The 16,613-nt window shown below is 37.6% G+C and overlaps 1 protein-coding gene across 2 annotated transcripts in view; it reads right to left on the minus strand.

Moving 5' to 3' along the window:
* The window catches only part of RIBC2 (RIB43A domain with coiled-coils 2), a 40,913-nt gene that overhangs the window by 16,839 nt on the left and 7,461 nt on the right, over window positions 1-16,613 (minus strand). The window contains exons 5-8 of one of the 2 annotated variants that reach the window (XM_039570556.1): window positions 12,462-12,689; window positions 10,893-11,059; window positions 9,652-9,766; window positions 1,752-2,819 (exon numbers count right to left, since the gene is read on the minus strand). In XM_039570556.1, the coding sequence (XP_039426490.1) occupies window positions 9,685-9,766; window positions 10,893-11,059; window positions 12,462-12,689 (477 nt within the window). In that variant the 3' untranslated portion in view covers window positions 1,752-2,819; window positions 9,652-9,684. Of the gene's footprint in view, window positions 1-1,751; window positions 2,820-9,651; window positions 9,767-10,892; window positions 11,060-12,461; window positions 12,690-16,613 lie in introns of those variants that run through there. The other variant, XM_039570555.1, reaches the window with a different exon arrangement.

The raw sequence follows: 16,613 nt of genomic DNA on the forward strand, positions 1-16,613 counted from the left end.
AAACAACTAAATCAGAAATGTGCAAGGAAAAGGTTGTAACACGTATGTGGCAAACCATGGCCTCTTTGCAGGATACTAATGCATCAACACACCTTCTAAACTACAGAATAAGAAGGGCAGACTTACTTCAGAGTGGAAGAGGCTTTACAGAAACTGTCACCTTCTATCTTCCTGAGCTCAGTACATGCTGCTTCCCATATTTTGGCAGAGTGGTCACATAACTGTACACACCTGAACTTTCAAATCATGGCTGCAGCCAAAAGTGGCCATAATCCTGACCAGAACCTTAGTGACCTCTGCTCTATTTTGTTCATAAATTACCTGTTAAGAGGCTCAAAAGTGCAAAAATTAAAAGCATCAAATATTACTTTCATAATTTACGCAGATTTTTATACAGCCATGCTTTGATGTTTCTGACTTTTCATCCATAATTTACTTAATTATTTTTCTACTTTTTCTGGTTTTCCATTCTGTTTCTTGGTTAGATATCTGAAAACTCAGATGATTCAGTTAACCAGCATGAAATCTATTTTCCGTTGGCTAAGACAAAACTTGCCACTAACCTTTGTATCAGTGAAATTCTATCCCATCACCTTACAGAAATACTATAATTCTATTCCCTCTGGGATGCTAACAACAGCTTACCAGACCAAAAACCAACAGGGAGAGATAAGAGATGAAATTTTGGTTCCGCTCAGGGGTTGTGTTTTCACAGGTTGTGTACCTTTTAAGCATACAAAGGTACACACCCCGCCAGAGCTTACTTGTTTGTGCCATACATGGCCCATGCTCTCACTTCTGGAAGAACTGTTACACATCCTACTAAGGTCTCAAAAATAGAAAAGCGAAGAGCCTTTAGACCATGCTTTAATGCAGTTCATCAAAGCAACAAGCTATTTCCCAGCTCTACACCACCTGGATAACACTTGGCTAGCCTTGGCAGAACCTCTCATTCTTCAGTCCTTTCAGCTTTCAGGGAAAACCATTTCTTTGTAGAAATAAGCTTATGATCTCTGTTGGAATGAACTCTGGTGCTGGCCATACCTCCAAAAAACCACTATTTTGTCTTTCTTTTTTTTTAAGGCAGCAGGAGCTGAACAGATGGCTTTGAAAATTGCACTTTCATTTCTGTGTATGTACACGCATCTATACTTACACATTACATGCTCACATGTATTGTGGGAGGCTAAAAACATCGATCCACCATAATTTCAGTTATCCTGAGTCTAGGCTTGGTACTTGGATCTCTTAGCCAGACTTGGGTAACGACAGATACAAGCAAACCTGCATCTCCCAAGAATTCACAACTCAAAGTTGTCACTGCTCCACACTCAACTGTTTTTCCAGCAGAAGCATGAACCCAGAGAATGACTGTGGATCCTTCTGCATGTGAAAAGACAAACAGTATTTTCCAGTTAGAAGGTTTCCTGGAGAGTGACTACTTTACCCATTTTGCTATTCAGCAAACTCCAATTATTATATGTCCTTTTAACTGAGTTTTCTCAGATATCACACTATTAAACTGTTGAGCAGTTGGACTGTTTTTTCATCTATCCTTTCACTAAATTTTCCATTCATCCTGATTTCAGAGCAGTGTCATTGATTCCAAGGGTTTTAACCAACTTTCCAGACATTTGTGTTTAAACATCTCATCATTTAATTGCCAGGGACAGCATTAAAGCAGAAACTAGTATTTTAATATTACCAATGAAATATTTTGTTTTTTACAATAGTAACATCTTTATGTAGCTGGCTCTTTCTTTTTGTCAATTTTTCCTGTGTATGCTCGATTTTTCAATCCTCACTTCCTTCCTAGCATTTTCAAACAAGAAACCTGAATTAACTCTTAAATTTTATTGATGGAGAAAGTTCATTGAAAATTTAATAAAGCTCAAAGGTAAATAATTTTCATTTTTATATGCTGTATCAAACACTTACAGTATTTACAGTATTCTGTTTCTTAGAATATTTCAACCACCGCTGCAATAGCAAATATTCTGTTAGAAAAGCCATAGCACACACTGGAGCACTCTTTTGTTCAAGTTGGTATGACAGTGATGCATCTGGATCCTCAGTATTTCCACTCTCTTGTATTATTGCAAAATGGCATAGTTAGATTAGAATATGTATTATTAAAAAAAAAAAATTACCCTTATCCCTATTTTCTAAGGACCTCAGCATGAGTATTTTTTGCTGTGTGAACAGCAATTGTGCAATTTCTACTATGACATATAGAGGCTGCTGCTTATTTCCTGTGGTTTTGTCTATGGGCAAGATTTTTGTGGTTTCTTCTGTGAAGAATCAGGATTGCTAATGAGAAGCCACAGGAATTAGATTTCTCAGGGTGAGAGTTCATTACAATTCTGCTAAGCAGCATTACATTTCTGGGTTAGAGCACCAATAGCAAGAAACATTCTAATGGTAATGTCCTCATTTCATAACTCTGGTAATAAATCTAGAAAAGGACAGTATATTTGGAAAAGTAAACAGAAAGCATGCTGAAGTCTTAAAACAGTATTTAAAGATTCATGCAAAAATGGGCACAGATATATATATATATATGTACATACATAGACATATTTGTGGCAACAAAAGAGTAATGATAATCAATTTAATAAAGTTAACTAAAACCAGTAAGCTAAGCCAAACTTTAAAAAAAATCATATTTAGATAAAACTCTGAAAGCCTTCAGAAAGCAGTATCTCTCCTGATTAAATGATCACCTGAAGTATTCCTCATACTTCCATTGCATCATCAGCCTTTAATCAAGTAGAATGTCTACTAGATATCCATTTTTCCCTGGTTCCACATGCTGGCATCTGAAAAGCATTTAACTTCATTAATAATTGCAACAAGGTAAGACAGAAATGGTACATAAAATTCACTGGAATAGACTTAACATGAATTTTCTCCCTAATTCATACAGAGTATTTCTGCGCTTTGAGAATTTGAAGTACAGTGGTTTGGTATTACAGGGCTGGGAACACATACAGTATTGTCAAGAAATAAATGTGGAGGAGTATGTGAAGCAAAAAAAAAAAAAATATTACAGTAGGAAAACCAGGACTGACCTGACTTCCTTCATTATGTGCTTTTATTTGTTTTTGAGCATTATTATATTAACATTAGATAAGTTGGAAATACCAATAATATTTCAGTAATAGCTGCAAAAAAACCTTAACTTTGCCCTTGCAGGAGAAACCCCAGGAAATTAGTGAAATGTAGTTTATTCATTCAGAAACTCATTTTTTCCCCCACTCAGAAACTTCTTTTTTCTAATTTTGAAATCTATATGCCTATTTGTCCATGCATAGTTTGCCTTGTTCATTTGCAAATTACATTTAGGATTATGTAACATATCTGCCTTCATTGCCAAGTTTTGAGGTTAATATCCTCTGAATTGCATTTGATACAAAACAGTATCTTCGGTTTAAAATGAGGAACTAAAAACTGGTTCTGAGAAAATGTTCTAAAAAAGAATTGACGTGAAAAGAGAAATATCAGGATCCTCATAGAGATACAAAACAGAATAGAAAAAGAAAATTAGCATTTTTTCTCATTCTTTAATCAGATTTCAGTATTTGTAATGGCTAGTTCCAACCTGACTCTCCACTACTTGCTTATGCAACTTGCCAAAATAACAGCAGCAATTTACTCAGTGAAATCCTTCAAATCCGTTAGTTATAACAACTTTACACATAAGCATTTTAACTCTTTCAGCAGATATTTCTATTTGCATAGAAGTTAATGACTACAAATGGAATGTCATCTACCCAACCAAATATAAAATTCAGTAATATAATAGGTTTAATTCTGATTATTCTAATTCAGAGACTTATTTTACTCAAATGAACAGATGAAAAAAGTAGTGAAGGGTCAAACCTGACCCAGAATAACACCAATTATTTTATAAGGTCTGATCACTCCTTTTGGATTTATGATGTTCTATTGGTTTATTTGTTTTATTTTTTAACTGAATATTTTCTTTGTTCCTCAGCACGTTTGTTTAAGTTGAAAATACACTTAAAACACCTTGTACCATGCAAACAACATAACTTTAGTAGAAGTATTAAATTTTACTTCAAAGACGTCTTTCATTAGTTATTTAGTTTAAAGTGAAGTTTAATTGCAGTGATTTCTGGGGTTTTAACAGAAAAGAGCTGAACTTTGCCTATTCAGTTCTGATTCAAAGCTCACTAGCATCTGCAAGACTCTTACTAGGCCTTTCTGAGTTTTAGAAGTGAGAGAAGGAGACGGCATTAGACTATCAGAAACTCAGTCATCCCTTCTTGAAAAATAGCAAAGTAAACTGCAGACTGACTATTTTTAAAACTTTTAATTAATTGATAAAAATGAAGAATTCATACTTTTTTCACAAGAAAATAAACTGCCTGCTGGCATAAGGATAAGAGGAGACTGGTTTTTCCTTTCTTTCATCTCTCTCACCTATAAAGCCAAGTAAAACCTGGGGAAATATTTTTAATGTGATTTTGTAAATTCATTGGCCAGAAAATGTGAAAATTCCTAGTTAAGTAGAAAACCACTAAAAAAAAAAAAGTACGCAAAATTAAATATTATCCAAACCTTAGAGGAAAAATCTTCCCCAAGTATTGTTAGGTAGCAGAGTAAACCTTTTCAAGGATGCCGTCAACTCCTCCAAAGGCCCATGCCAGAAGCAAAGGGGAAACCAAACTTTGGCAATTTGGATGTAAAACTTAACAACATAGACCAAAAATAAAGTTTAGAGATCTCTAAAGTAAAGGTATAAAATTTATATTCCTTTCTGAATACCTCATAAGGAGGTGATCTTAAAAAGAAGCCTGTAGGAGACAAAATTTCTTAAAGCAGCAGAAAAAATGAGGTCATTTCAAACAGTTTAAGAGATTTTTTGTGTATTCACAGTGGTGGAGAGTAGGGATGTTTCCAAACCAGAACACTGTATTATGTGGAACATATTGGTAGTGTTTCAAGCCATTGTGTTGATTACAGACATCCCAGGCCAGCATAACAAAATGGACAGTAACAGATTGCACAGAATGAAAATTCCCTTTGAAATTTCCCTTTGGAGGGAAATTGCGAAGTCCCACAAGCCCTGGGTAAAATGCTATTCAACATCCTGAAAAAAGAAGTAAATGTTGCGATCATATACTTTCCTGATCATATTAACCTACCTGTGTAGCAAAAGGATGATGAGAAGATAAAATGGTAGGTGAAGTTTGATACAGGAAAACCCAAAAGTGACACATACCAAGAACTACCCCCCAACCCTAATTTTAAGTATAGATTTTTGGGGACCTGAACTAGTTGATACCGAACGGAAGAAAAAAAATGTCTTTGAGCAACACTATAGAGTTCTATGAAAATGCCTCTCAGTGCTAAACAAAGGCCCAAACCCCCAATGTTAGGATTCTATAGAAATACACATATATTTGCATTATGGAAAATATGGAATAAACCAGAAAATATCATTATTACACAATCTTCTGACCTCCTCATCTCAAAAAGGTTATGTAGTCAAATTTTTAAAAGTACAGAAGTTAATAAAAAGGACTGAGAAACCTATGTGATAACTTTTACTGAGGAGTAACTGAACAAACTTAGGATTCTTCAGCCTACAAAAAGGGAAGATTAAATGGTGATGTGACAGTGGTCTAAAACAACTTAAAAAATATGAGGAACAGCTATTCACCTTTTTAAAACATTTTCATAAGACGATTAACAGAAGCAAGTGAAGCTCAAAGATGTCAAGTTCAAAAACCAAACAAACAGAAGGTGAGTCTGCAGAAATACATCTTGGATGGTACATTTACCTGAGTTCAAAAAGCAAAGGGTTTTTATCATGGTTAATGATTGCAATAGCAATCACCTATTGTAGCTCTGGAAGTCCCTGAGACAGTTTCCTGGAAAGGAGTATTCCCCCATCCTGGAGATGATGGCTTAGCTGGATATTTATTCTGACAAATTTCTTAGTCCCTCTTTAGGGACAGGCATGGAAGAAGGCGAACCATACCCAGAATTTCAAACTCATTTGCTCACACCAATTACTACTGTTTCCAAGACTTAACTATGCACTTTGCATTACATCGCTATCAATGAGAGACACAAAAAAACCCCATCTCATTTTCATATATAATTAGCTAGTTCATGTTTCAATGAGCAAAAAAGATTTATCCCAATCCAATTTCTACAAGCATATCAAAAAGTGCTAACTGTCATGAAAATTTTGTACACTAACTAAGAATTTCCTTGGGTCAGACCTTTGCTCCAGAGTTAAGACAGAGAAATATTATAAATATTAGAGTAGAAAATCCCAAGAGAAAGTAGAATACTGGACTCAGGTCAATCACTGTAGCTTCTCTTTTAAACTTTAAATACCTACTCTTTTCCCAAATTGTTGATCCAAAGACACGTGGAAAACTGTGTGAATATAAACCACAAATTTAAAGATGATAGGTACTGATCATAATTTTCCTCTCTGAAATCAGGTCCTAGCACATGCATTTTACCCAACTTACTTCCGTGAAGCTCCATGAAGACCATTTAATCTAATTAATTGTGCTTATTTGTAAGGACCATTATAAGAACTGATGAATGTTAGAAACTTCTTATGCCATACTCACAGTTTTTAAAAAGTCTTTCTTAAGAAATGGAAAATATATCTATGCTTTTTTAGAAAGAGATGGTTGCTATCCCTCTACTCCCAGCAGCTGTGATTTGTACTCATTCCAGTTAGCTGATCATATCATCACATAGAAGATACTGTCTTTTTCACTGCTGTATTTAATAGAAATACCTACAAATATCACAAAAAATAGATTACCTCAGCAATGGAAACCAACATTTTCAAACAGCACCTACAATCAGCTAAGGCTCTTTTTAATTGATCTCCTCCACTTATTTCAAAACTCAGCAGTAAAAGTTAAGAGAATGATGCTTCAAAAGGTGAAGATACCACTCACAGCTTGTTTGTTTCAAAGCCATACAGGCTTGAGGAGTTCCTGCACTTCAATTCTTTATTATCACCTGCTCAGTTGATAATACCTACTGAAAATATGGCTTGTTTCAGTGCAAGGCAAAAGTTAGTATAAAATATCAATAACAATGAATCAGACCTTTTCCCCTTTACATTAAGCATGTTATCTACAACTTGATTGTGCTTCCAACACCCAAAATAAATTTCAGGTTTTATATTTTGAAGCAACAGGTAGAATGGAACGTGGTTGTTCTTGCAAATATGATTGATGATGCTGAAAGTTTTCTAGGAAATTCAGTGATGCCTGATCCTGCCCAATTATTGAACTGTCAGTCTTATTTGAATTTCCATCTAAAGGCTTATTCAGAGTACAGCTGAGAAACCTATCCTTCTCTGATCTCATACAAAATGTTTCCAAGCAAACAAATAGGTATTACAAAAAGACTTTAAAAACATATTCCTTCCTGAAGGAAACTCAAACATCATCTGACGAGGTCCAGCATCGTTTCATTAAACTGTAGAGCTGTTGTCAAGTCTGCAAGCACCTAGTCACACGAGTTGGACAAACTAAGACAACTTCATGAACTTTTCAGCACTTGCTTTATTTATTTTTTTCTGTCAGGTAATTAAATTCTAGTTAAAAAAGAAAAAGTCAGAGTCTGAGATATTCAACACAGATCAAAACCAACTTTAGTGACATGAGAACTACTATAGATGGCATATTAATCCACCCATCCCATTTGATGGCCTGTCTATTCTAAGACACATACCTGCACTCCTGAGATTGTCAATTTTCTAGGTAATACTCCAAAGACATCCAGCCATATGTGAATCTCAGTCTGACAAAAAAATGGATCTCACATTGGCATCTCTTGAATATCATTCCTTCTTACTTCTTTGTAGACCAGCTCATTATTAACGGTGCATGACCCCCTCTCAACTTCATTTTCCAACTTTCCTACAGTTCCTGTATTTCAGCCACACTGCTTTTCTACTTAGCTTCTATCTCTACTGCAATTAATTCCAATTGCATCAATGTCCTACAATTGGGACAGACCTTTTTCCTCAGGATAATCATGTTGAAAGGCACTTCTTTAACCATTTTAATGTTCTCCTGCATTTTCTTTCACCTCTCCTATCTAAAGGCATTAACATGATGGGTCTCTTCCAAACTCCTCTTTAATCAGCATTTTGAATCAGGCAGGAACACTGTATCAGCGTGATCCCACAGGGCACTATTTCAGCTGAGCAAACAGACCTGTTTGAACAGTCCCCTTTCAAGAAACGCTTCCTTCAAACATCATAAAATCCTCCTAATAATATCTCAAGAACCATGCATTCTTCATTATTTTCAGAGATGAGAATAACTCATTCAAGTTTATCTCAGCCCTTGGTTTTTTTTAAGTATCTTTCCTCCTTTGCTTGGTGGAGGCATCTTCAACCTGTCTCATCACAAAGTTCATTCAACATTACCATTATTGCTGAGACAAAGTGGACTCCAAGCCAACATCATCAGGATGTTTTTACCCCAGATTTATGTCCCATATGCTGGCAAGTTATCGAGATCTATTATAAATGGGCTCTCTATTTTTATTAAAGGTTCACAATATTAGAGGTCTTGGATTCTTAGCTGAATCTCTCATCTGACTCTCATTTTTTCTCCTCTTTCATATCTCCTGACTCTTAGGATTAGTCTCCTTTTTGCAGTCTATTCCATGTCAGCTCTTTCTCTTCTGGATTTCCACCATCCATTTCCCTTATGTAGTTAGTTTCTTGCATTGCTTCTCTGTGTTTTCTTCCTTGGTGTTGTGCTCGCCCATGTTTCAAATGTCAGTGACTGGCTCTTTCATTGCTAAGTCAACACTGCCACCATGAAGGCAGGAAGTAAACAGTTTCCCTGAATTACCCTGCACAAGCTGAGACTTTTCTCCTTGACTTTGTTTGGTGCACACCTGCTTTTTCACCCCTCTTCTGACACACCTGTGAATTGTCCCCACTCTCCTTCAGCAGCACACTACCTGAAATCTTCTCCATTATTTCCAAAGAGTGAGGGTGTATGTAGGAATACTTTCCCCCCTGCTTTTCCACACTAACTCTACCACACATTCTGTTTCAGTGCTATACCTCAGTGCACTAATCACTTTGATGACTATTGAACTCTTATTCCCACTGCTCACAAAATAAAACATTTCTGACCAACTTGACCGCTTCTTTCTCTTTGCTTGCCTTTGTGTCTGGCTGGTTTTTTTGCTTTAAGACAATCCAAAACAAAAAACCCAAAACCAAACCACAAACAAACCAACCCAAAATTTTCTCACTAGGTCATCTTTCTTCCCTCCTAGAGAAGCGCATCACTTGCGGTCTGTGGTAGGCAGCATTCCCCTCTGGCCAAGTTGCATAAAGCAGCATTGTAGTTTAAATTCAGGTTTCTTTCCAGAAATTAATTCCTAAAGGCATGAATAATGTAAATATTACAGCTAAGCCTGAGACATAAGAGTCAAATAACCTACTACTGAATCTACTAGTTCTTTCAGAACACCAATCATGTTTAAAAACTATTACAATGTTTTCCTTTTCTTAGAACAAATCTGGCCTAGCAGTGTTTGAACAGGGCAGGGAACAGATAAAATAATAAAACATGGGATTGCTCAATTGAAAATTTTAATATGTCTACATACTTCTGTATAATTCAGGTTGATTTATCCAGATTGTCACCGGGTGGTTGTATTAAACTGTGCATAAAACTCGTCTGTTGGAATATTTGAATACTCTTCTTCTTTAAGATAAATGTTCCTAGAATTAAATAAAATTTTTTAAAAAGCCATTAGTAAATGTTTCCTTGCTATTATACAGAAGTAGCCTGAGAAACCTAAAGAAGATATAATGCATTAACACCTATAAATGCTCATAAATTATTAGAAATGGAATTTAATATAACTAGAACTTGTTCTGCAAAATATATGCCACATCTCAACATAGCAAACTTAGGTTTTTTCTTCCTGAAATATCCCTCCAAAAATCTCACAGTAAGAAAACCTGAATTAACTCAATTCCAAACTTTTGTTTTCATAACAAGAAGGCATCATGTATTGGAAATTCATTTGCAAAAGGTATGTATGAACCTGAGACTGGCACAGTTGGTCAGAGCATGGTGCTAATAATGCCAGGGTCACGGGTTCAATCCCCATATGGGCCATCCACTTAAGAGTTGGACTTGATGACCCTTCTAGGTCCCTTCTAACTCTGACTATTCTGTGATTCTATATTCATGCCAAAAAAAAAAAAAAAAAAAAAAGAAAAAGAAGGAACTGGAAAAAAAGAACACCAAATCATTAAGTTCGTTTTTCTTTTCCTGCACATATTATCTTCCTCCTTTCCCATAAGAGCAGACACAAGAGCTGCCCACCAAGACACATCCAGTGGTTAGTTAAAGAATCATCCAGTTCTGTCATACATAATGGAAATGCTGTTTGTGTTGCTAGCCTAACCCTGAGCTATCAAAAACTGGCAGTTCTACTGGTAGGTCATCCTTTTTTGTCTCAGAAAACTAAGATAAATTAAAGAAACATGTACTGTTTTTCACTTGATAATATAATTTTCTGCATAGATAATTATATTTATTCCATATTTTGCCATCTATATGAACAGTCTGTTGTCAGTGGAACGCTTTTAAGAATTCCAGATCCTAAATCATGTATGTCAGTCAGTAACACTCAAAACCTACACTGTGAAGATTGATTAAATAATACTGAAAAACACACTTCAGACATATTGGTTTTTTTTAAAGAATGAACTTGTAAAAAGTGTCTTTAAAAAGTTAGAAACAGAACAAGTAAAAAAGGCTCTTTGAAAGCCATGCTATTGTGTTAATAATGGTAAAGAGCTGTTTTTATTTGAAGAACCCTATTCTGGTACTTACTTTGCTTTCTGCTCCTGAGAGAGCTCTGCGTTCACGAAATCTAAATCTCGGCGCTGTACCCGATTCTGCCGCTGCTGCTGCCGCTCCCAAAGCAACTGGGCTCTCGCAGTCTGTAGACGTTGCCTATCCCATTCAGCATCTCTTTGGCGTTCCTGCTCTCTTAATCGCTACAGGAGCGAAAAGAATGCTTCATTTTCTCTTTCAAAGATGAAACTGTATATATAAAGTCTCATGGGTAAGTTCATCCAAACAAGCTTGCTTGCCTTTATTGAACACTAGAGGTAGCACTTGAAATGGGGAGAAGGGAGCAAGGACTTCTAAACCAGGCAGAAGCAAGATACAGCCAATGAAAGTGCTATTCTTTTCTCTCTGTAAAAACCCAGAGCAGCAAGACAGATTTTTTTTTTTAAATTCTTGTTATCAAGAGTTGAAAGTTCTTGAGGAAGAAGTGCATAGAGTTAAGAAGTGCACAGACATCAGTATGGCTTATAATATGGCTAACTTGGTATACATAATAGATGAGCCATGAACACTACATGAGTAGACTGAAACTGTTTTTTTCCTCTGCATCACTTCCTGTCTGACACCTCATTGAACTGAATCAAAAAATGAGGCCTGCAAAAAACTTACTTTTCTTGGTTGTACTCATTTTCAGTCAGCTTAATGACTTGAATGGGTTTACTTCAGAATAATAGGAGAGGCAGGAAAATGACAATTCTACCTCCAGCTTTAATAAGTCCTAGGTAAGACACAGTATAGCCCACAGTATTGTAGGAACTAAAAGATAAAATCAAACACTATTCCTTAGCTGTCATAAATGTAGCCTCTGTGCTGAGGGAGGCAAGTCACTTCCTACTTCACAGTATCTAGGCCTGGACACTCTTGACTTCATAGGAGACTAGATGTCTTCATTTTGACTGCCTCCTTCTGTACATCTCTAGAGCAGCAACTATTACCATTGTAATTCTATTCCACAGCACGGTTCATAGCTGTGTAGGACAGTAGAAACAAAACTCCATCACATTTTCACATTCATGAACTTATAGGCCTAAGAAATATGCATGAGCAAGGTCAGTGGACCTGCTCTATTTGCCTTGCTTGGGTACCCTTGAGCATGAGAATACTGCTTTGGCCTGCCCTGCTTTCACCTTCAGGTCCCAGATATTCTTCCCCTGTAGAGCAGCCCACTCCTTGCAGGCAGCTTGTCCACTCTCAGGTCCTGAACTGCACCATGAAGCCTGGGTCCTGGGCTGGACAGGACTTTGCTGCTCAGCTGGACCATCATGGACCATGTCCTAAGATCCCCTTGGCCCTGGGCTCCTCAGCAAACTTCCTCCCAGTCCAACTCCAGGGCTCCAGCCTACCCCATGGCATCTCCCAGGTGCTTCAGAGGCACTGTGTTCAGTTAGACTGATTAAAGTTTGGATAAAATGCAGATCAATGGAAAACACAGTCTCATAATGGCATGTCCAGGGCAAACAAGGTATTTTTCTTCTACAAACATTGTCTATAGTATTACTACAACCAAGAAAACAGAAAATGCATGAAAATGTATGTGAGCTTAAATACCAGTTTCTCCAGAGCTTGTTCCTTTTGAAATTGACGAATTGCCATCAGCTGCTCCTGATTCATTCCCTTCCATCGATCCACAAGCACATGATGTTTACCCAAGGGACCGATTGCTTGGTCAGGATTTTCAGAAAGTAAGTCTCCTCGAAGGAGGAAGGTAATTTCATCCATGTCATCTTTTATTTTTTGAGCCTTTTCCAATTCATTTTTATGATCTAGTTCAGCAACCTAAATTCAGTGGAAAGAGAGAAGTGATGTTTTTTCCAAGAGAAAATATGAACTAAGGAGTGAAAAAATGTTAACACATTTTAACAGATGTCTTTCCAACCTGCATACAGTTGTCAAAAGCATCACATACAAATACTGTGATCATTGTCTTATTGGCCAAGATCAAAAGTCTAATATCAAAGAGTTCTTTAATGTTGTCATATCACATATAGCAAGTAAACTGTGGGAAAATAACTTTGTTTTATAAGAAAATGCAGAATTAAATAAAAAATAATTCCACATTTATCCCCAAGTAAATAACCAGTAGATATTTGGCAGACAAATACAATATGGAAGAAATTTACAATAAAAATTTACAATCCTGAATCACTAGCCTTGATTTATATATTACATACTGAATGAAGAGTGTGGGTAAGCCCTCAAAATAGACAGATGTCCAATTAATGTCTTTAGATGCAGCCTTGATTCTGTTTGCTGATACAAAATGCAAACTTGAATCATATTATGTGGATGTATCTGCAATACTGGAAATCACAGTATGAATTTTCTATGGAATTCACTGTTCCTAATGTTCACTACAAGGTGCAGTCTCCTATTCAAAGGAAATTTTCCTTTTACAATACTCCAGAAACAAAATACAATGGGTTTACTGTAACATAATTACCTTCCAAAGAATAATTAGACTAAGTAAACTAACTTAAAGTAGAATGATAATGCTATGCATCATTCATTTCTAATACTGTGTCATTCTTCTGTAATGCATAAACTAAACTATCTGGAACAATGCCTGGTTCCAGCTTCCATCTGGACAGAGGACAAAAAAAAACCTCCTGCTTGCTAGGGCACACAGAGAACAGGCTGCCAGATCGGTCTCTCTTTACACATCTATCTTGACTGCAACAGATCAGTGGGTAATTCTGTCTCTACTTTGACCAAGATGTGCTGTTAAAAAAAACCACTGCCTTGAGAATATTCACTTATGTAGAACAGCTTGGTACTTTTCTTGCTGATCAGTAATTCACTGGTCGGCACATACGTATTGGCAAAGTAGATGAGGACAAATGAAAACTCGAGGGTTTTCCATTACGAAAGAGCAGGTAAAGTCTTCTGTGCCATAGAAAGTTGAACATGAGTAAGCAGAGTAACTAGAAGATATAAACAACAGAGAATAACATGACTACAGACATGTGTGAGAACTTGTTCCTCTGCACATCTTAAGGAAAAGAATCCTAACTGAGCAAGCACGGTGATCTATGCCACCAGAGAAGACTGCTAAACTGAGATTATCTCTACATTTTTAGTTAAAGACTTTGAGTTTGGATAACAGCAGTTGTCCCAAACATCAGGCCAGGAGACTGTCAGAGAGTGACTTCTGTTTGCTCCAAGTAAACATGCTAAACTACCTGTCAGTGATGGGGCAGAAGAAACAACTAATACTAAGTACCATATCCTAGATTAATAAATTCCTTGGCTGAAAGCAGCCTTGTGGCTTCCATTAAAATAACAGAAGTATTTGATATGCAAAGAAAGTAAAAGAAGAGAAATTATTTTTTTTAAATTATACATTAGCTAAGCCACAGTTCAGCTTAGACAATGCCCAAAATCACGTCTTTAGAGATGTCTATGTCCTAGGTTACAATGTAAGATGTAACCAAAAGCATGCATTCTATTATCATCTTCACAAGCTGTTAAAGCAGGTGAGGCAGTGTTTGTTATCTCCTACCATGACTCATCCCTGATAACTCCCTCTGGGAGCTATCTCTGTTTAATGGACAATCAAGGACCCACCACGACTCATAGAATTACATCAACCCATTGTGAGATGCTCCACTCAGGGGGAGGAGCCAAGCATTCCCACCTGGATATAGTCTGGGGTTTGGAACAGCATGAGCAGCCCTTACCTATGGCACTCCCAAAGGACAAGAGCTATCACTGGACCTTCAGGTGATGACCACACCCTTTTCTACAGGATCACTGCTTCAATAGGACCACTTTATCTGGACTGTTACCACCACCCTGACTAACAGGGTGTCAGGCTGTATCCCGACTCTGTCAGTGTTCTTGTACTATTGCATGTATTTTAATTTTCCTATTAAATTGTAATTCTGACTTGTTTTCTCTCCCTGGTTTGTTTTCAAACTAGTACAGTCTACCACCCAACAGGAACATCAACTATAAAGCAAAAAAAGAAATGCCTACTTTTAGAAAAACAGAAAACCTCAAGCAAATCAAATTTCTCATGACAAACATCAGCTTCAGATCTAGGAATCATTGTCATCATAACATGGAATAATACAGTAAGAATTACAGGCCACTTTTCCATCTCTGATGTTAGTGAGTATGACTTTTACCAGAAGGTAAAAGAAATTTTTTAAATTCAAAATGTATTTCCCTGAATTGGTTTTTTTTTTCTCAAGAAGAGTCAGTAAGAACTTGAAAGGAACGATGACATTACAACTTTTAAGATCCAAACCCCTGAAGATATTCAATCATCCAATACTTTTGGAACACTGAAACAGAACATCTGAATATATACTTTTATCTTATTAATACTATGAATCAAGCAATTATTTGTAATTGGGAAAAAGCTCCAGAGTAAATCACATTTAACAGAAAATAATTTTGAATGGATTTCACATAATTGCTAGCCTCGAAGCTTAAAACGTGTAATTGTTATTTAGATCACTTTCTTAATGTCACTCCACTGTGATCTACCAAGAGATCAAAACAAGGCACTTCAACACTGTAACTCAGACTTGCCATTAAGCGGGAGAGCATAAAATTTCCAAGCTGCCTGAGAATCTTACTGGAGGAAACCCCCAGCCCTATGCATAGCCATGTATGTCATACTACTATGCCATGATTAACGACAAGAAAGATTTTAAATGCTGAAAACAAATCAGATTTATCCTGTCCAAAGTCCTGCTGCCTTCACTATTTCTGATCCAGGCCAAGTGCCATTGGCCTCTTGCACACATTGGCACATCTGCCTCATACTCAGCCACTGTCACCACCACCCCAGGGCCTTTCTTGCCAGGCATTTCCCAGCCGCTGTCCCCATCTTGGAGCTGTAGGGGGTTGTTGTGACCCAAGTGCAAAATCTGGAACTTGGCCTTTTTGAAACTCAGACCACTGGCCTAGGCCCATCAATCCAGCCTGTCCAGATCCCTCTGCAGAGCCTTCCTATCCTCCAGAAGACTTGGTGCCATCTACAAAGTGACCGAAGGTGCCCTCAATCCCCTTGTCCAGGTTATTGATGAAGATGTTAAAAAACTGACCCCAGTTCTGAGCCTTGGGAACACCATTGGTGCCTGGTCCCAGCTGGATGTAGCTCCATTCCCCACCACTCTCTGGGCACAGATGTCCAGCCAGTCTTTTACCCAGTGAACAGCGAGTGCCCCTGTCCAAGCCATGCAGAAAATGCTGGGAGAAACAGTGTCAAAGGCTTTACTAAAGTCCAGGCAGACACATCCACAGCTTCCCTCATCCACTGAGGGGGTCACTCTGTCCTAGGAGATCAGGTGGGTCAAGCAGGACCTGCCTGTCATAAACCCTGGCTGGCTGGGCTGATGCCCTGGTTGTCCTGCACGTGTTGCATGACGGCACTCAAGAGGATCTACTCCATGACCTTTCCCAGCACAGGGTCAGGCTGACAGGCCTGTAGTTCCCTGGATCCTCCTTCCAGCCCTTCTTACAGAGGAGTGTCCCACTGGCCAACTTCCCTTCACCTGGGACCTCCCCAGTGAGCCAGCACTGCTGGGAAATGATGGAAAGTGGCTCCATGAGCACTGCCGCCAGCTCCCGCAGTACCCTTGGGTGGATCCCATCTGGCCCCATGGACTTTTGTGGGTCTAAGTTGCATAGAAGTTCACTGACCATTCCCTCCTGGATTATGGGAGCTTCATTCTGATCCCTGTCCCTGCC

The sequence above is a fragment of the Corvus cornix genome, chromosome 1A (genome assembly GCF_000738735.6).
Source record: "Corvus cornix cornix isolate S_Up_H32 chromosome 1A, ASM73873v5, whole genome shotgun sequence".
Taxonomy (NCBI): Eukaryota; Metazoa; Chordata; class Aves; order Passeriformes; family Corvidae; genus Corvus; species Corvus cornix.